This window comes from Sander vitreus, chromosome 13, assembly GCF_031162955.1.
Source record: "Sander vitreus isolate 19-12246 chromosome 13, sanVit1, whole genome shotgun sequence".
Lineage (NCBI taxonomy): Eukaryota > Metazoa > Chordata > Actinopteri > Perciformes > Percidae > Sander > Sander vitreus.
This window is the reverse complement of record NC_135867.1, coordinates 29,670,521-29,692,330: the sequence shown is the minus strand read 5'-3', so window position 1 is coordinate 29,692,330 and position 21,810 is coordinate 29,670,521. Positions and strand designations below refer to the sequence as shown.

Sequence of the window (21,810 nt, the reverse complement as noted above, 5' to 3'; positions counted from 1 at the left end):
CTCCCGAACCCAGACTGAGAGCTGATTTCACAGGAGAAGAGCTTGATAACTGAAGTCTCTGACTCCCATTCTACTTTTAGAGACTCTCCACAAGTAACTCTGCATTCTGGGACCAAAGTGCTCTAGTGGGGCAATAGGGTACTACGAGCTCTTTAAGATGCTTTGTAGGTCAGGAGAAGGATTTTTAACTCAATCCTGAATTTTACAGGAAGCCAATGCAGAGAAGCTAATACAGGAGAAATCTGATCTCTTTTCTTAGTTCTTGTCAGTACACACGCTGCAGCATTCTGGATCAACTGGAGAGTCTTAAGGGACTTGTTTGAGCATCCTCATAGTGAGGAATTACAATAGCCAGAATCCAGCCTCGAAGTAACAAATGTATGGACTAGGTTTTCTGCATCGTTTTGAGACAGAATAGGCCTAATGTTACACAGATGGAAAACGGCGGTTCTTGAGATTTGTTTCTCACATCCTCCACCTACCCCTCACACTACAGAAAACTGCCCAGTAAGGGTGTAAATCAGCAGTTCCACCACCCTTTTCAGGAGCAGGGTCTATTTTGCCCCAGTTAATCCAGTACCTGGCCTGTAGACCCGTTTGCAATTTGGTGTTGAGGGAATTTCTCACTTGAACTGAGTTAGTGGGTCCCTAGACATGAAAAATCACCGAGGTGCTTGTCCGCCATAGTGCCACGAATTGCGCAATGGTCAAAGCAAATATGGCCGCCATCGGCTATGAGGAAAATCTATCTTTTTTGTTTCTGAATGTTTATACACATGTAATACCTCTATTGTGAGTAATTATGGTATGTGGATTTCATTTCTGATATTGTTATGATCATATTGGGTGATTTCTGACCTTAAAGGGGTGATAGAATGCAAAACTGATTTTACCTTGTCATAGTTGAATAACGACAGTTCGGTGGGTAAATAGGACATACATAGAAGCTCAAAATTGGCTAATTACAAATTTTGTCCGACTGTGTGTCGCAGTTCAGCAGGAGCTCAGCAGGCTACGTGACAGCGGCCGGTGCTACCTCGCCGCCCGGCATGTCCTTCTTCATAGACTCCGGCTCGCTGTGAGCTAGCTGGACCTCCGTCACGAAGGGAAGCCCGCGGCGCTCCATACCCGTGCAAAGTCACCGGTTCTGGGTTACTGGACTACAAAATGCTGAGGCCCTGATGGAGCTCCAGGGCCTGCAGCTAGCCGCGATTCATAGGATTGAATGGACAGTAGCAGCTTACGAAATCCCTAATGTTCACAAAAATGCATTAAAATCGGACACCATAGTTAGCTTTATAAGACCTTGGGGTACATGTTATGTAAGTGTCGTGACGAAATTCAAACTGTAAATATACTTTAATTATGCCGAAAGTGAAGCTAACTAGCCGCGATTTGTAAACATAGGATTGGAGGGACAGTCGCAGCTAACGAAACCCCTAATGTTCACAAAAATTCATTAAATTCAAAGCGGACACCATTGTTAGCTTTATATATTTGTATGATATGTTATATGATGTGTGTTTTAGTCTTGGTTTCTGATGTGAAGCACTTTGGATACCTTTTGGTTACTGTAAAGTGCTATATAAATAAATGTTGATTGATTGATTGATTGATAAGACCTTGGGGTTATATAAGTGGCGTGATGAAATTCAAACTGTAAATATACTCGAATTACGCTGAAAATGAAGCCAACTAGCCGCGACCTGTTACATAGGATTGGAGGGACAGTCTCAGCTAACGAAACCCCTAATGTTCACAAAAATTCATTAAATTCAAACTGTAAATATACGAAAGTTATGCCGAAAGTGTAGCAACGATCTTTTCCCATAGGATTAAATGGGACACATAGCCTAGCTTGCAGCTCCGAAGCTCCGCGGAGCCCTGAGCACCGGTCGTCCAGTAACCGAGAAACAGTGACTTTAACAGGGTATGGAGGTTGCCACTTTCTCGTCAGACTGTGTGGAGCTCCTAAAGTCTGACACGTCTTACTACATTTGCAATTAGCCATAAATTTTCGTAAAACGGCCCATATTTGAGCTTTATATAGTTGATTTCTCGCTTAAAAAAGTCTCAGAAGTGAATTTAATAACGAAATAGCCCGACAAACAATGTATAACTTTGCAGTGTCTGAAATATGAGACCTGCTGTCTTGTCTCCAATGTGTTTCTATGGGGTTCGCTCAAACCAATCAGCGCGCAGCTCATCTAAATATTCATGAGCATACCATATTTGGAAGAAAAGCTTTTGTTCCAAATAGAGCAATATTCACAGGGTAGTTAAGGGCCTAATAAAATAGCATTCAGGCAATTTTCAGCCCAACCAATATTACATACCCTATTAGGAGACCTTAAGGAACAGTGTAAAATACCCTATATAATCATTCTATCACCCCTTTAAAAGGTCATTGTCAAGGTCATTTTCCTATTCTGAAGACCTTGGCCATAACTTGGCCATTATCAGGAATAAAAACTAGATCCAATAAGTCTAATTCTACTAAAGCTGACATTTAACATTCATTGCTAATATTGTTCTTAAAATTAAGGATCATCTTGTCATTGAAATGTCAATGTCAACATCATTTTTCAATAACTCGATTAAGATTTTTTTCTTTATTTTTTTTCCACAATGATTTGTTTTAATTATAACAAGACATGAAGAGAAGAAACGTAACAATTATAAACATCCCCTTTGAACTTGTATTTTAATTGGGTGTTAGTACAATGATGTAAAATAAAACTATTGGGGGGGACTTCCGGTTACGCAATGTGGTGTTAGGACATGCGTTGTCTGTGCTCCTATAACTTTCAGATTATTTGTATGAATACCCTTTATCGCCATCCAGTCTTCAATTTCTGAGAGTATCGTAGGATATAGCTACTCGAAAGTGACAAGAAGATGAGCAAAGTGGGAAGAAACAGCGGACGTTGACTCAAACTCCAAATCAGAGTGCTAAAGTTTGTGCTAACAACATGGCAGACAATCCTGTTCATCAGTCCAGTCGATTGAAGCGACCCTGATGACTCAAGCATCCACAATCAGAGAAATGGAAACTAGCCTATCTGACCACAGTGACCGGATAACCCAGATAGAAAGTGACGTGGGTGGGCTACAATCCAATTTAAAGTCAGTGATTCAGGAGAATGCCGTGCTCAAGGCTAAGGTGGAAGATCTGGAATCGAGATCAAAACGTCAAAACCTACAAGTGCTGGGACTACCAGAAAACATTGAAGGGAAGGATTCTAGGGATTTTGCGGCTAAAATGTTTTCTACCCTGCTTGGTGGATTACTTTCTGATCCACCGGAGCTGGCTCGTGCTCACAGCAGTCTTTAGCCCAAGCCATGGCCTGGAGATCCACCGCGGCCTTTTATCGTAAGATTCCACAGATACATCGAGAAAGAGACTGTGCTGAACTGCGCGAAATCTCATAAAGAAATTTCCTATAACAGTAACAGAATCCGTATCTTCGAGGACTTCAGCGTAGCAGTGGCAAAGAAGTGCTCAGCATTCAATGAGATCAAAGGGCTTCTCTACAAACGAGGAGTGAAATTCGGCAAGTATCAGCCCGTCTCCGTGTCACCTACGGCAACAGAGAACACGTCTTCAACTCTCCTGAAGACGCCGAGGCATTCTACCAAGAGTGCATCCTCTCCTCGGAGAAATTTACCGTGGAGGAACGCTAAATCAACCAAACAGCAACACTACTAACCTCAGGTGACAGCTATCTCTTGGCTGGCTGATCCAGTTGTGCTTGCTAACAAGCTAAATTGTCCTCCTTTTAGGAGCAGATAACACCGCATGAAAAATCGGTTGTATGTACATTGACTATGGCTGCTCGCCGCTTTCTATGGACGAGCATCAGATATTTGTACTATGTTTCCAGTTGGTATGTTGGGGTTTTGTGTGGGTGGGGGTGGGCAATACGTAGGTGTCCTACATTCTTTTCTTTTTCTTCTTCTTCCTTCCCCTATTCCCACTATACCACGGTCCATTGCTTATGGAAGGGTGCTTTGCGGTTTCCAATCAAACAGTCTAAATTTACTCTGTTGCAGATATCCAAGATATTTTAAATGACAAACGCCAACGTGACACTAGGCGGTTTAAACGGGCATCATATTAAAGTAATTACCTGGAATGTACGTGGCTTAGGAGGGCAAATTAAACGTTCCAAAGTCTTCTCACACTTAAAGAGCCCAAACTTTATGTCCACATCTACCAAATTTGGATACCCACAAGTTAATATTAGGAGACTTCAACTGTGTTACTAACCCTGCCATTGATCGCTCTCACTCCAAATCAGTCACACCTACTGTAATGTCTCTATCAGCTTCTATGGATCAACTTGGCTGTGTTGACCCCTGGTGTTTCTTTCACCCTAGCGCTAAAAATTTCTCATACTACTCCACTGTTCATCAGGTCTACTCCCGTATTGATTATTTTTTTATCGACAAGGCCCTTCTACCTTCTGTTAGTTCTATATAATACACTGCCATTGTCATTTCTGACCATGCACCCCACATTTTAGACCTTTGTTTCCCGTGAAGTTCACACAGGCATCAAGGAGGATGGAAGCTCAACGCAGGTTTACTAGCTAACGCAGATTTCTGTGATTTTGTTTCCACAAACATAGATTTTTTCTTAGAAACAAACAGGTCCGATCAGGTATCCCCATCGCTCCTATGGGAAACGCTAAAAGCGTTTATTCGTGGGGACATTATATCTTGTAGTGCACATTTAACTAAAAACAGAAGATCGAAATAGCAAGAATTAACAGACGCAATATTAGATATAGACAGACAGCAGGCCTCAACAATTAATCCAGATTTAACGACCAAACATCTGCAGCTGCAAACTGAATTTGATTTACTATCAACAGGGAAGGCAGAATACCTACTAAGACGTACAAGAGCAACTTATTACGAGCATGGGGATAAAGCTGGCCGCCTTTTAGCCTCACAACTGAGACATCAATGCGCTTTATACCACAAATCTCTGACTCATCTCAAAACCTGACTACCGACCCATCAAAAATAAACTCAGTTTTCTTCCTTTTACTCTACGCTCTAGAAATCACAGCCCCCTCCTGACACCTCTGTTATGGACTCTTTTATTAATAACTTAGATATTCCTACTATAAGTGAAGAACTGGCAAAATGCTTCGACGAACCCCTAAGACTGGTAGAAATTACTTCCTGCATTTCTCAAATGCAGAGTAATAAAATGCCTGGCCCAGATGGTTATCCAGTGGAGTTCTTTAAGAAATTATCTACACAGCTTGCTCCTATAATTTTAGAAGTCTATAATGATTCTCTAGAACAGGGTGTTTTTCCTCCAACACTCAATCAAGCTTTGATTTCTCTGATATTAAAGAAAGATAAGGACCCTAATCTATGCGGTAGCTACAGACCCATAAGCTTGCTTAACAATGGCGTAAAGCTGCTGGCAAAAGTGCTGCCACGCAGACTTGAGACTTGTCTTCCAAGTATCATTTCAGACAACCAAACAGGTTTTATTCTTGGCCGTCAGCTTTCCAGTAGTGTGCGTAGACTTCTGAGTGTGGTTCTTTCTCCCTCTGCCTCTCCAACTCCAGAGATGGTGATTTCCCTGGATGCAGAGAAGGCATTTGATCACGTAGAATGGCAATACTTATTTACAGTTCTACACAAATTTGGTTTTGGCTCCAAATTCATCTCTTGGATTCGCCTGTTATACTCGGCCCCCGTAGCTAGCGTCAAAACAAATTCTGAAATTTCTTCTCCCTTCCGTCTCACACGTGGCACACAGCAGGGATGCCCCCTGTCACCTTCACTATTTGCACAGGCCATAGAACCCCTGTCTATAGCCCTTAAAGGCTCTCCAGTATTCTCAGGTATACTTAGAGGAGGCATGGAACACAAAGTGTCATTGTATGCCGATGACCTATTGCTGTATGTACAAGACCCTGTAAACTGCGTTGATGAAATAGTGAATCTGTTGAAGACATTCGGTACTTTTTCAGGGTACAAACTGAATATTGCTAAGAGTTTTTGTTTTCCTGTTAATCAGTCTGCCAAATCCATCGCTCCGGGAGGTCTGCCCTTCTACTTTCCCCCCAACGGTTTCAAGTATCTAGGCATTAATATCTCCCACTCTCTAAATTCCCTTCATAAAAATAATTTCATAAAACTGACTGAAAATATCAAATTAGACCTTCAAAGATGGCACACATTACCCCTTTCACCTGTTGGCCGAATTGAAACCATCAAAATGAATGTTCAAATCTCTGGATAGCATTATATCGTCCTTCCTCTGGGCTGGCAAGAGTCCCAGGATTCAGAAAAGAATTTTGGAGAAACACAAACTGGCAGGAGGTTTTGCCTTACCTAACATGTTGTTGTATTATTGGGCCGCTAACATTCAGATGCTAAATAAATGGTGCCATAGCCCAGACATGTTGTGGTGTGTCATGGAAGCTAATTCTTGCACTTCAACCTCACTCCCTGCATTACTTTTTGCACCTCTTCCTATGCGGCCCTCCCAATACACCAATAATCCTGTTGTTCTCTCCTCACTGAAAATCTGGAAACAGTTTAGAAATCACTATGGATTAAAATCGCCTTCTGACCTCACTCCCATATGCAATAACCACCTGTTCTTACCCTCAAGCATAGACAAAACATTTGCACAGTGGAAGAGGATGGGTCTGGTCTCTTTTAGTGACCTTTACGTAGATGAGACCTTTGGAAACATTGCTGACCTTGCCACGAAATTTGGGATTTCAAAAATAGGTCTATTCAGATATTTCCAGTTGTGCAGTTTCACCAAAACACAATTTACTTCATTTCCTACAATACCTGAAAAAACTTTGTTAGAAAATATCATGTCCTCCTCAGTATCACAAAACAGTATCTCTTCAAATCCATGGTCTTCTTTCATCTCAATTCTCTCCTCTTTTAGACCATGCTTGGGAAAATGAGCTAGGTCTCACACTGGATGAGGTCTGGTGGAGAGAAGCTTTACTTAGAATGAACACTACTTGTGCACGTATGAGTCTCATTCAATTCAAAGTGGTCTTCAGACTTCAGTTTACCAGGACCAGACTGAAAAAACTATTCCCTGATACAGATGAATTCTGCATCAGGTGCTCTCAATCTCCAGCAAACCCCACACACACTTTTTTTTCTTGCCCTAAGCTACACTCTTTTTGGACATCTTTTTTTGACACCCACTCTATAGTCTTTAATATCTCTATATCACAATGCCCCTTGATTAGTATATTTGGTGTGTCTTCTATTATGGGAAGATTTACTAGCTACCAAGCTGATGTTATTGCATTTGCTGCTCTGATAGCGTCAAATACTACTACAGTGGAAGAGCCCAAAGCCGCCTAGCACAAATTCCTGGTTAGAAGCAGTAATGTCATTTTTACACCTAGAAAAGATCAAACATACTGTGAGAGGATCCCTGAAGACATTTCATAAGACCTGGGACCCCTTCCTTTCTTATACAAACCATCTATCCTCAACCATTGGTTGACCCCTCCCCCCCTTTTTTCTCTTTTTTTACTCTTTATTCATTTACTTATTTATTGTATTTTACTATCTGTGTACTTACTTATTTTTTAATTACCTATTCAATTTTCTTTTCCTGTACCTGTCTGTACAATCCTGTGCATCACAATGAATAGGACACTGGGACGGGCCGAGAGGGAGGGGGATGGGTGGAAAAGTTAGTTCGATGGAAGATACATGTTTAGTATCTGGTTAAAGGGGAAGACTAAGAGGGAGATGGTGGGGCGGGTGGGAATTTATGTGCACTGTTTAAAAACAAGAAAAATGTCAAACCTGCTACCTTTGGACATCCCCGATACAGCCAGTAATGCTTTTTGAGGTTTGATCAATAAACATATATTTGAAAAAAAAAAGACTATTGGGTGCAAATAAAACTATGTAGCAATAAAAATTATACAAATTACATCATACCAAATTAACTAAAAGTGCACCATATAGTGTGATTTCTCTTAAAGTATACTGGATGTGTGCATTCATGTTAGTGGGATGGGTTTTACATGATGATTTTTATTTTTTTCCATGGCAGAATACGGTGCATTCAACTCCAGCATCACGACAGCCACATCGGCGATTGTCACACTTACATACTTTGAGCAGACTTGGTGGTAAGGGCTTCAGACATTTTGATGGCAGGAGTGTGCCAAAGTGCTCCTTCCATCCATGTTCCGTTGGCTCTAGTCTTGCTTTGGGGTCCTTGGCTGTTGCAAGCAAGTGGCATGCCGTATGAACCAGAAAAGCCCCTCGTAGGATGTGGCCTCTGATCCCACTACTTGTGGGAGGGAGAGCATCAATTCCAGCACTTCCACTGTTGTAGATTTCTACCCTGATGTCATCAAATGTCTTAGCTGTTGTAGTTGACCTGGCCCCAGCCCAGACACGCACCAAGTACTTCTCAGCAAACGCTGCTCTGTCAAGGTGTCTGCCTCTCCAAAGTTGGCTAAGTATTGGACAGGGTCAGAAGCCATAGCAGCATGTTTTGTCCCCACTTTGCTCATACAGTCCTCTCCAGTCAGGATATGTGCTTTAATCACTGTCTTTGACAGTGACGCTCCAAGACAAGAGAACGCTTGATGGAGTGGAAGCATTCGCCGCCTCTCACCAGTGCCGTACTGCTTCCAGATCTCCTTCATCTCGAGTATGGGCTGTAGTGGAGAAGCAATGCAAATTTGTCTGTGTCATTGGAGACTATGACAACTCTCTTGCACTGCTTCACACAAACAGCCCACTCAACATGTACCAGCAACTTGGCATCATCCTCTCAATCAAGTTCAGGTCTAGGATCTCTTCGCCACCAGCTGTGGCAGCTTCTGTGGTTGTTCGGTGAACTGAGGTAGTTTTCTCCTTGATACAGTTGTGCTAATTTTCTTGGTCTTCTCAACTAACCTCTCCCGCCTGTACGAGCAGTAGATATGCTTCCCATTTTGTAGACAGTTTGAGCAAGCGAGGAGCGACACCTCGGTCAACAGCCTGCTGTGAGCAGATTGTGCAGTGGAACAGGCACATTGACTCTCACTGAGTATAGATTCTGCCGCTCTAGCACAAAGTCCAGCAGCTTTTAAACATTTAGGTTGAATGTGTTGCTCAGTACATGCAGGAGACGGCATTCTGTCTGTTTCAGAGTGTGGTTGTTGGTAAGAAAGTTGAGGATATCAGTGATCATCCCAATCTCATGAAACAAGAGCTCAAACTCTGCTACAGCATTTGCATTGTGTGTGGCTCCTACTACATAGTGACTTACAGGACCCCTTGACACTCGCTGAATGGTCTGCTCGACCTTGATGTCACCTCCCACAGCACAGAACCAGCCAGGGCGATCCTGCACAACCCACTGGCCTATAGACAAGCGCCGGTAGAGCTCAGGATGTGTGAACTCTAGCACCTTGATTTGTTCAAGATACCATGAGCCATGACAAAGGCAGTTTATGCAGTCACATTCTGCAAAGATTGGCATAGAATCCTCTATAGTAGCCACGTGTAGGTTCCAGTTTCCTTCTCTATCGGAGACTACAGCATTTTTGATGACGGCCACCAATTCCAGCCAAACTTCAAAGAATTGGCAGAGCTCTGACTTCGCTTCACACTCCTTCTCAAACTCCAGAAAGTCCTGATTCAACGTCTGCACTTGTTCAATGAAGGCCTCAAACTGCTCTGGGCAACGTTGATTTGCAGCCAGTGTAGTGTGCAGTGCCTCTACCTGTGCTAGCACTGGATATTTTGCTTTGTCCTTGTGTTGCCAGAACATCTCCCACTGGAGCGACCTGATCACATCCTCCATAATCAGCATCCCAGTGAGAGCCCGGACATAATGACTACCATTTAACATCTACTCTATCACGCCAGGTCCAAACACTGCACTCCACCAATGCATCATCCAGGCCAGAACCTCAAAGTAATGAATGTTAAATGTCAGATTTAGTAGAATTAGACTTATTGCATCTGGTTTTTATTCCTAATAATGGCCAAGTTATGGCCAAGGTCTTCAGAATAGGAAGATTACCTTGACCATGATCTTTTAAGGTTGAAAATCACTCAATATGGTCATTACAATATCAGAAATGAATTCCACATACCGTAATTAGTCAAAATAGAGGTATTACATGTGTATAAACATTTAGAAACAAAAAAGATAGATTTTCATCATAGCCGATGGCGGCCATATTTGATTTGACCATTACGCAATTCGTGGCACTATGGCGGACGAGCACCTCTGTGAATTTTCATGTCTAAGGACCCACTAACTCAGTTCAAGTGAGAAATTCCCCAAACACCAAATTGCGAACGGGTCTACAGGCCAGGTCCAGGATTAAGTGTCTTCAAGTATGGTGACTGGCACATGCAGACATTCCACAGACTCAACACTGCCCCTTTTGAAGTGAAACCCCAAAGCCATGAAGGTCATCTTCAACTCCCTTTTCAACCAAAACTAATGCAACTGGCTTAGCTGAACCCCACCTGTCATTAAAGTTTGGACACTGACTTTTCTTATGGCCCAACTCGCAACACCAGTAACATTGTAGCTCTGACTTTTGAGTGGGATTGCGACCTTCGGGTAGACCTGACCTACCTGACTGCAAGGGCGCCCTGCTCCACTCTCACTGATTTTCTTCTATTGGTGTTCTCCAGATGTCTTGTCATGGGGTCTTCTCTTCCCAATCAGTCCACCAGTTTTACTACTGGGGGTCACTTCTTAGCCATCAGCTAACTCTGCTGTACACCGCGGGCTGTCCACCTCACGCTCGTTGAGATAGATCTCAATCTCCTTGGGGAAATTGACTTTAAACTGTTCAAGTAACAGTAGGTTTTTTAGTCCCTGATAGTCAAAAGCACTACAAGAACTAATCCAACGATCAAACTTCTTGTTTTCGCCACAGATCCAAATACTGCTGTCACAAATCACGGAACTGTTGCCTATAAGCTTCAGGGACGCTCCCGTAAGCTTCCAGCACAGCTTACCTCAGAGAAGCCCACAAGAGTGTCCAAAGCTGCCACTGCCCTCTGAGTAGTAAGCCCACTTTGAACCAACAACGGCCACTTATCCTAAGGCTAATCACTTTCCATAGCCACCTTCTCAAACATTTTCAACAGCGCTTTCATCAAAAGATGTCATGAAACCGTGTGCATGGTTAATATCAAACTTCTGCTCAACCCAGCGTCCCGCTGCAGCTTTCTCAACTTCTAACCTGGCCAACTTCTCCTGGCTCTCTCGTTGTCATTCTGTAGTTGTTGAATGCTCTCTCTTGTTGTAACTCAATCTCCTTTTTTGTCTAACCTGTTCTGCCCATATTTCCTCTAACTGTAGAGCCTCAATCATGTCATTTTTCAGCGGAATTTCCTCTTCCTCGGCCACAGCAATGAGCTAAGCTTTCTTTACCCTTTTGAACTGTTCTCTAGTCAACTCACTGACTGGCATTGAAACATCACTTTCCTTATTGGCCATCGCTCCTAATGCTATATTACTGACCAACAAACAGAAAACCCGCTTACATCACTTTTATTTTTATGACCATCAACGTCACAAATATCTGCAAATTACCACTGGCCTGCATCAGACCCAACCAAATCAAAGATCTAATGTTATCTACCTATCTGTCAGAGAAAAAAAAAATCCATGTTCGCTCCAACACCTCATGTTGTCCCTTTAACCACGACCAACGATCACACTACCAAATCACTACTAAATGATCTGCTGACATCAAGCATTATTTTATTTATTTTACAACTCTGTCTGTAATGGTACTAAGCTCAAGCAGCTGATCCACTTGTAAGATGTGCGCCCTTCTAACTAAAAAGCCTGGCTGCGCAAACGTTTTAATGACCTGAAATTTATTTTTTTTAAACTATGCTTGATGAAGCTAACAGTAAACTTGTGGTCCGTGATTATAGTGGGGAGCTAAAGACCCGGCTAACAGGCTAATTGCTACCCGACTAGCAGGCTAATTGCTAATGACTACAAACTTATCTTCAAACACCTTCACTGGTTGTGTTCGTATCCCAAATGAGCCACGCATTAATGTAACGGCACAACCACACTAAAATGTCATGTTATCAGCCCGCCAGGCTGAAAGTAAGAATGAAAAGCCTACCTTTGTCCTCCGTTCCGGCACCGCTTGCTCCGTCTTCAACCAGCTCAGTCCTTGGTGCAGTGTCGACACTCTATTGATAGTTCATTTGTAGATTTCAGACCTGGACATTAACATTAACACAACTTGATGGGGTTAAAGGAGGATTTGTTTTGGCATTCGGCAGATCCTTTTTATTTAACATGAAACTGAAAATTCGCTATAGCCAAACCCACCAGACTCCATTATTCATATGTACTTTTACTTTATGAACCAAGCATTGTCTGGAATCAATCTCATATACTGCATGTATTTGACAGAATATGCAAAAAAGAAGCTAAACTAAAACATGTTTGAAAAGAGTATTTTCAAGAGGTTTTTGTGTTACTGCTGCAGCTAAAATCTGTTCATAATTTGTTTGTAGTGATTTTTGGTGTGGGCTTATAACTGTAATGCAGGCACTGGCGGGTTATTCAAATGTTTGTATATTATGCTGATTTAATCAAGTAACTCAAATAACTTCAAGCCTAGTCTTGCTTGCCAGACCTATCTCCAGTAAGGTCTCGCCCCTCTACACATACACTCCTGGATAGGAGAAAACCATGGCCTGGGTTGTTTGCATTTCTTTAAACCAATTACAATAAGCTTGGGCAGCACTAAGCTCCAGAGCAAGCAACAGTGGATCTGCAAATGCGTCTTGAGAAGGAACTTGTTTTGGTGGAACATTTGCGCCTCAAAAAAGAAAACGCCACATACAATATTAAATTAAGTTAACTGTTGACACAACATGACCGGACACATGGTTAAACCTCATTTGCTCTTACCAGTGTATCGCCATGTGTATTTTGTCCATAGCAAATCCCGCCAATCTGCCACAAAATGTCACAGTTAGAAGGTAAATGCTGTAAACATATTCTTTGTAAATCTTTACAATAATTCCCCTAAAGAAACAAGCAGGCCTACATTGTTGCAAGATCCAAATTTTCTTCAAAACTTGCCATTTTCAGCAAATAGCTTGCTAGCTTGAAGAGTTTTGCAAGGCGAGGGACATCCGGCTAAAGATCTGGTGGTGACGGATGTTACGGCGATTATCTTGTAAATGAGTTGTTGTCGATCCAGACTACTTCAAGCCAAACACTCTTGCTCATAGCTAAACTCATCCTGCATCTCAAATCACTTGAGTGATGACTTGAAAACAATGATTGTTTAATTTTGTTTTTTATGTGATTTGCTAAGCAACCAGCCATGTGTACTGTGTACTGAGACTGTAAGAAAAGAGGGGGTCAACGAATAAATATTACAGGTCACACATTAACAGGTCTGCAGGGGGCGTACATGTGTACAGGCAGTATGTAGACAAGTAATTAGGGAAGCAAGGGGTCTTGTTTCTATTTCAGAATTACTCCTATTGGTACAGTTTTTTGTTGCATTTATTTCCCTTCATCAAACAGGTAATTTTCATTTAATCTGTATTTTAAGACCTGCAAGCAAAGTAGCATTTGAAAAACTTCCCAGCTGCCCACAGCAAAAGTACATCACAACTGCACCTTAAATATAAAAGCCTGCACATGCAGTGTAGATTTGTTAATGTAAAATGGTTTCAGGGATACAAACGAATGCATGTGTAAAACTACCAAACGAGACAAAAGCTTTCAACAAAATCACGGTGTGCTGATACTTTATATACTCTTGATGCAAGTCAGTTTTATTTTTACATAACCTTGAAATAAAGACGTTACTGAAACTCATACAGATAAGCTTTAAGAGAGCAATCTTTATTTTAGTGTGTGTTCATCTCAACTCTGAGCATGTGTTTTGTGTGTTGTTTTAAAGAACGCATGGAGACGGCCAATAAGCAGCTAGCTGCTAAAGAGTGTGACGGCTCAGAGGACAACCGCAAAACCATCTCCCAGCTGCTTGCACAGAGTGAGTACCACACACACTCACACTCACACACACACACACACACACACACACACACACACACACACACACAGCCTGGGACATTCAAAATGACTCCCCCAGCATTCTTCAGGCATGATGTCAGCGTCTGGACAACTTTTTCATCCATCTGACTGGATTGTCTGAAGAAACACAAAACATCAGGTAGTTCTTATATCAATTTATGTTACATTTAATCCATACATGGATTAAATTGTAACATAAATGATTTATGATGTGCATAACAATAACCTTTTTTTTACAAAAAATAAGGAGGAAAACATTGTGTTTGTACATGCATTTAAGACAAAGAGACGCTCCGTGAGAAAGAGAAGCTGGAGATGGAGTTTAACACGCTGCGCTCCACCACAGAGGACCAAAGGAGACACATCGAGATCAGAGACCAGGCACTCAATAATGCCCAGGCCAAAGTGGTCAAGCTGGAAGAGGAGGTAAGAGTCACCTGTCACTCTTACTGTATATCTGGTCGATGGATTTGGGTTTACTGCTTGTTTATCATTTTTATCAGAACCTGAAAATCCAAAAGATGGGACAAACAAGCAGCAACCACCTTCACTGAATGTGATGAGGCTGAGTCAGTACATAAAACATTTTTTTTAAAACAATTCCTGCATGATGTTTTCTAAATTAAAATAGAGACAGAATCTTACCAGCTAACAGCAGCCTAAACATTTCAAGTCAGTCGTTGATCATATCTAAAGTTTAAAAATGAAGAGATTCCTTCTTGCTGTAGTGAAACCACAACTTTTTAAATGTCATAGATGGCAGCAAGAGCCACAACTGTGAACGTGTGAGGGGTGGGCTTTCACAAAGACAGTAAAAGTTGATTTATAGCTACACATAGCTGCCATAGCCACACTGCGTCTACACTTTAGCTGAAAGCACTTCCTCAGAAACATAACTACATGTCAGGGCTACTGTAGAGATGGAGATATGAACTGATTGGTCAACTTGGACTGCTTGTTTTCTGCTACAAAAATCTTGTTAATGCCACATATTGACTGGTAGATAGAAATCACAGTGTGGGTGGGTGGGAGAAAATCACGTGGGCCTAGCCCATCCAAGACCAATCATATTTAATTTTCTGATACACATATGTTAACCTAAATAGTTTATACAAACATAGGCTACATCAGTGGTTCCCAAACTGGGGGGCGCGGTGACGCTAAATATAAATAAATAATACATGGTTCTGCTGCACTGCTAGGAAAGCATGGACAAGTTTGTGAAAGATCTGCCAGGTAAACGTAAAGCAGACGATAAAGCCACACTAAACATCACAACTAGCAAAACAAAGGCACGAAAATACATAGTAGTGACAATTTAATCTAAGGAGCCTGGATAGACTGCCAATCTCCCAGTCGAATCACATTGTATCTCGGTTGACTATCCCTTCTTGGAAAAAAAAGATTGTTGCGCAACTCCCTCTCTCTCTCTCTCTCTCTCTCTCTCTCGCTCTCTCGCTCTCTCGCTCTCTCGCTCTCTCTCTCTCTCGCTCTCTCTCCCTCCCTCTCTGTCTCTCGCTCTCTCCTTCTCTTTCTCTCTCCTTCACGGATAAACAGCTGATTGCATTTCAATTCAAAGGGGCTTTATAGTCATGGGAAAAAGACGTTTACATTGCCAAAGGAATTGTGAAAAAAAGGTCTATTAACATAAAGTTTAAACAGAGCTGTGTATCATTGCAATCAAATATAATAATGAAAATAGGTTAAGTATAACTTATATACACATATAGGCCTATATATACAAATACACTTATACACGGCACCAACATGCTCAGTAACTTTTAAAATGACACTTGAACCACGCACAAACAGGAACTGTGTAGCCTTGTAAAATAGGCTACGGTTAATATACATTTTTGGTCATTTACAATATTTAAATTTGCTTTCCTGAATGCATGGCTGCAGGTACCTGTGTGCTTTAGCATAGAGGGGTAGATGTCTTCGTTGGAGAATCAAGTGCTGCTGACGGGGAAATGGCTGAATTGAAATGAAGAAAAAAGCCACGTAACATTAAATTCTCTTTTAGGTCTTTATATACGGTCTAGGGTCGTTACTACTTGTCGACTTGTTGAGGAGGCTGGCGGGCGCATCTATTGTGCAAGTGGGGGATGGGTTATCAGTGCACTCTCAGGTCAGAGAGATATAACTGATGACTTGACTTGTTTGTTATAGGATCCCTAATTTTGTGGATTGAATTTTCCTCTTGCTGTTTTCTATGTCTCCATGCCAGCACCTAAAAACCTTTAGGCCCTACCTCATATCGCTGTTTCATGAATCTTAGCTTTTTTTAATTTCCTCACTAAGAATTTTGTTTATCTTCTGCTTAACAGCCCTCATTTGCTCACGTATAGAAGGGTTGTTGTTAGTAGAATGAAATTGCTCCAGGTTTTTTAATAGTTCCTGCAAGTCTTTTTTTAGCCTAGCACACTTAGCAATGATTTACCCCCTAATAAATGCTTTTTCTACATCCCATAAAATTGCAGGACTAACTGTTCCATTATCATTTTGTTCTAAATAAGTTTCTAATTCCTTGCCTATTTTAGTTTTGAATGGACTACTTATTAAATAATAAACCTGTATTCAGCTTCCATAAAGTAGTTTTGGGATTTCTATCTAGAAGACCTGACCTAGAAGACCTGACCGGATTAACTATGAAATATATTTCATAGTTAATCCGGTCAGGTCTTTGTCTTTCACTTTATAAAGATCTCTGCTAAAAATGAAGAAATAATCAATTCTGGAGTAAATATTATGTCTTGCAGGTACATTACTATGTTTGTGTAGATCTCTTTATATATCAATAAGTGCCAGGTCTTGAAGAATTTTATTTATTTGTCTTTCTAAGAGATTCTTTCTTATCATTTGATTTGTTGTGTCTAACCTAGGGTTACGAAGTGTGTTGAAATACCCTGCACATATACAAGTACCATATGTTTCTGCAGCAATGACGCTAATTCTCCCTGATGAAGGTAATGCTGCTACCAGGGGGTGCATGTATGTTACACAGAGTAACTTCTTCATGCTCTAGTTTTCCCTTTACTAAAAAGAAATCTGTGCTCTTTATGCCTTGTGTTCATGTTCTAAGACAAGTTCAAAGCAAACATAATTTGTTTAAAGAATAGATACTCCTATTTTCTTTCCTGTTCTATGAGTGGAGAAAAAACAATGTCTAATTAAAGCTGCAAGCAGCGATGGATGGGCCCTCGCTCCTCTGCGCACGTCAGGGTTACCGGCGTTCGCCGGTCCTTGCGACCGTGCATTTGCGCGGCACTCAGACACTGAAAATCGTCACCAATGAAAAGGGAACTCCCTGCTGAGTTCAATGATACCTCACAATACTCTACGTCATACAGTTCATTAGCTGTGACAGGGGGCGTGGGAAAACCTTTACCAATTAAAAAGAAAGTCTCTGCTGAGTTCATTGGTACCTCACATAAGACTCTACCTTAAATGGGTCACCAGTTATGAAAGGGGCGTGGCTTAAGCATAGGGGGGCAGAACAAACCATCACCAATGAATAAGGAACTATCTCCTGAGTTTAATGATACCTCACACAAGGGTCTACCTTAAACGGTTAAAATGGTATGAAAGGGGTATGAAAACTTTTAATCTTTAAGGTGTTGAGATGGTACAGACCAAATTTGAAGTCCGCCGGATGAAATCTCTAGAAGGAGTTTGTTAAAGTACGACGTGGAAATGGCCAAAATCGCACTAATTCTGAACTTTCAATTAAAAATGGCGGACTTCCTGTTGGGTTTAGGGTATGGCTACAATGACATTTTATGTGCGGCTTGCCATGCTACATTTGTGTACCAAGTTTCGTGAGTCTACATTAAACGTACTGCAGGGGCTACATTTTTTTAATATTGTAGGGGGCGCTAGCAAGCCATTTTTGCGTGCCTGTTCCCAAAACCCTTAAAATACGTAAATCTTCACCAGACTTGATGCAACCACCAAATTTGGTGAGTTTTGGAATATGTTAAGCCCCTCAAAAAGGCAATTATTTGCCAGGAAAAAGAATAATAACTAGAACTGCAAGCAGTTATGACGGGGCCCAAGCCACCCACGCCAGTCGCCCCCGACGCCCCGGGGACCGCGCGAAAGCGGAACCCGAAGCGCGGCGGCGGGGAGGCAAACGTCGGTAAATATCGAGAGGCGCGAGCCTCGAGGTCTGCAGTACGTCACCGTTGCAAATGTAGCGATCAAAAGTTCACCTCCACGCATATACAGACCACCTTTAAGAATGCTCTACAATAAACAAACTTCTTAACCACTCTGACCGCGGGGGATAGCAGAGAGAAATGAGAGAGTGACCGAGAGGGTGGAGGGGGGAGGCAGGTGTGGTGGTTGAAGGAGCAAGGGAGGTGGTCAAGTTGTTGCAAATGGCGTCATAAGCGCCGATTTATGTTTTCCTCCGTGGGTGCTTTGTGGGAAATTAAGAATCAATGACACCGACATAACCAATCACACTATGACAGACGCTCCACTTAGCACCAACTGCAATGTTTAATTGCACGGTATCGACGCCTATGAATGGTGTTGATTTTGGATTGAAAAAGTGAGAGAAAAGAGTTGCATTTGTCCACTGTGAAGGTTGTGGAAACTTTGTTAGGTGGCTTAAGAAGTTTGTTTATTGTAAAAAAACCAGAGGAGCACGCAAAAGCGAAAACCAAAACGTAACATAGGAGGCAAACATCAGTAAATATTGAGAAGTGTGAGCTGCAAGGTCTGTGGTACATTCCCATTGCAAATATGTCATTAACATTGAGTAAAAGGGCCAAAACACTTCTACGTTGATTATAGCGCCCCCTAATGGCCGATCTTCGCCAAATTTAGTACAGAGCCTTAGAGCGGCGTGCCGAACGAGCATCGTGTTGATTGCATTTACTGTGGCAGAGATATTGCAATTGCAAATTTCCCATTTAAATGTATTGAGTTATGCATAAAAGTAGGTTTGATAAATCGCGATTTTTCACGCATAAAAGTTTAGGCGGAAATGGGCTTGGCCTATATCACGTGATTCAGTTGGATCCAGGGAACGCGGGGATGTATGGTTTTTGAATGTACGGTGTACGGTGTGGGAGTTATAGGGCCAAACGTGGTTTTTTCTGCTATAGCGCCACCTAGTGGTGGAAGTGGGTGAATTGTTGCGCCTGAGGTCCTTGTGGAGTTCTGGACCATTCCTGAAAATGCCAACCCCCCACCATGTATGGTTTAGGCTGTAGTCTGAGTTTTAAGCGGAGAAGAATAATAAAAATAAAAACCAGTAGAAAAACAATAGGGTTCTACAGCCCTGCTGTAAGAACGGCATAGCTTTGCTATTGCCCGTTCTTGCAGACTCGGGCTTGGACCCCTAAAAATCTGTAGAAAAACAATAGGGTTCTACAGCCCTGCCTAAATATGATTTTCTTTAATTTCTCACATTCTATATTAGACAGATGTTTCCTGCAGTAAAACAATATAGATTTTTCTCTAGTTTTAACTAGCTAATTTTTCAGAATCAGAATACTTTATTGATCCCCTCAGGGAAATTGTTTATTTGCAGTTGCTCACAGTCAGATTGAAGGTAAAGTAAGTCAGTAAGTGTATAAAGTAGCATAAAGTAACATAATTGTCCAAGAATATTAAGATTGAAATGTGATGTGAAAGATACGTGCTGTGAGTCCAGTTGTGACACTCTTGACAGTGAAAACACACCAGGCGCGTATAGCTGCGTAGCGCAGCTATTTTCATTTCGGCGCCCATGTTATCCAATCTGTCTGTTCATACCGGGAGCGGAGTGGTGCTGCAGCAATCGTTTCGGCGTCACCTCTATTTCTTGCGTGAGACACGAGTGAATGTGTCAAGCCAAACAGGTAATCGCATTCAGGAAAACCACAGTGCAGCCAGATTCTTTACAAAAATAAAACATTTCAAAATAAAACTAGGTTAATGGTGATTTTGACTGTCTTGACTTCTCACAGCGAGACACACGATCAGGCCATGGAGAGAGAGACCGACAGACGGACAGAGAGAGTGACACACACACACACACACACACACACACACACACACACACACACACACACACACACACACACACACACACACACACACACACACACACACACACACAGCCACATATAGGCTACAATTACCACAGTTTTACCCACTCATCCTGTCTCAAAGATCTTTACAGAAGGTTTTATATCCAGCCTGGAAGTTGTGCCTCTTTTCGGAGTTGTTCAGCAATAAATCCTAACGCTTAAATCCAAGATTTATCCACTTGATGTCCATAATTTATCAATTTTCCGTAATTTTTGCCTCTAGCTCGATGCTAGCTGCCATTTTGAATATCCCATGATGCTTTGCGAGATTGTGTTGTCTTTCAACCAACGGGAAGGCAGGTCCGTCATACAAAGAGTTTATGGAGTGGAAAGATAGATCACTCCAGTGAATCCGAGCAAGAACAAAGGCTATACAGTGGCAAGATAGGTCACTCCAGTCTATTACCGTTCTACAGAGAAGAATGTTTTGAGATGTGGGGCCTTTTTTGAAGAAATGTTTGTCTTTTTACATGAGTTATAATGTTCATTATGTTTATTTTTGCACTGCATGACTCCAAATATATAGGAGAACTGTTTTAGAACATTGCTGTGTGTGTGATTTCAATCAATATGACATTATTATTTGATTATTGGCATAAGTGAATGTCATGAGGGCAAAAGCGTCTGGACTTTTTTTGAAAAAATGTATATATTTTGTCAACTGTATAAGTTATAATGTTTATTTCTTCACAGTGTGACTCCTAATACATATGGGAACTGATTTAGACAGGAGATTGGCTTAGCTTTTATTGATATGTGTGGATATCAATACTGTGAGATTCATGTTCCGTTTTATTTATTTATTTGTCTTTAAGGTCATAAAACCTTTTTTTACATTCAAGTGACCTCACTGCAGCACAAATATTCTAATAGCCCAGTTTTTCCTGAAAAAAATGATGTTCATAAATTCACTGTAGACTACAGGGTTGATGTTTTACAAGCTTTTTTAGAAAATAAAACCAGACGGACAATGAACTGTAAAAATGACCTTAGGCATCTGAGCGTTAAGGAAGAACATTTATTTATTTATGATACATTACTCATTCACAAAGAAAATTGGTGTCCTTGAAGGTTGGATTTTTCCTCATTTTCTAATTAAGGCATTAAGATCAATTTCCAAAAGATGATTTTTTTTATTCCTCTTTTTAGGCAAGGCAGCTTTATTTGTATAGCACATTTCAGCAACAGGGCAATTCAAAGTGCTTTACATAACATTAAAGAGCAGTTTTTAGTAAACTTTAGCATGGGTTCATAAACTTATGAGTGCCTGTGTATAAGGTGAATAGAATTGGTCCAAGCGCTGAGCCTTGTGAAACGCCATGGCTAACTTTAGCGTGCAGACCAGCACCTCAGCCTGCGGTGTCACTTGATGCCGCTAGCCGGGGAAGGGGATCAAAAGCGGTGGGCTTTGCATATCTGTTAACACGGACTGGTGCAGAAACACCATGCTAGCTCATGTAATCCTTACCTAGCTAATGCGAATGTGCGACTAACAACAAAGATCTTACAGATGTTGCGAGGTCTCACTCTGTTGCTAAAACAGAGACCTGACACAGGGTGAAAAGAGGATCTGCAGCAATGTGCAGTACAACAAAAATATGGTGTTTTTTGAAAATTAAAACATGTAAAACTGATACAATCTCAAAT

General features: G+C 41.5%; 1 protein-coding gene across 1 annotated transcript in view; it reads left to right on the top strand.

Annotated features, from left to right (window-relative positions):
* LOC144527438 (angiomotin-like) overlaps positions 1-21,810 on the top strand; it is a 65,221-nt gene that overhangs the window by 30,661 nt on the left and 12,750 nt on the right. Inside the window, exons 8-9 of the mRNA XM_078265444.1 lie at positions 13,944-14,036; positions 14,358-14,503. Of these exons, the coding sequence (XP_078121570.1) occupies positions 13,944-14,036; positions 14,358-14,503 (239 nt within the window). The remainder of the gene's footprint in view (positions 1-13,943; positions 14,037-14,357; positions 14,504-21,810) is intronic.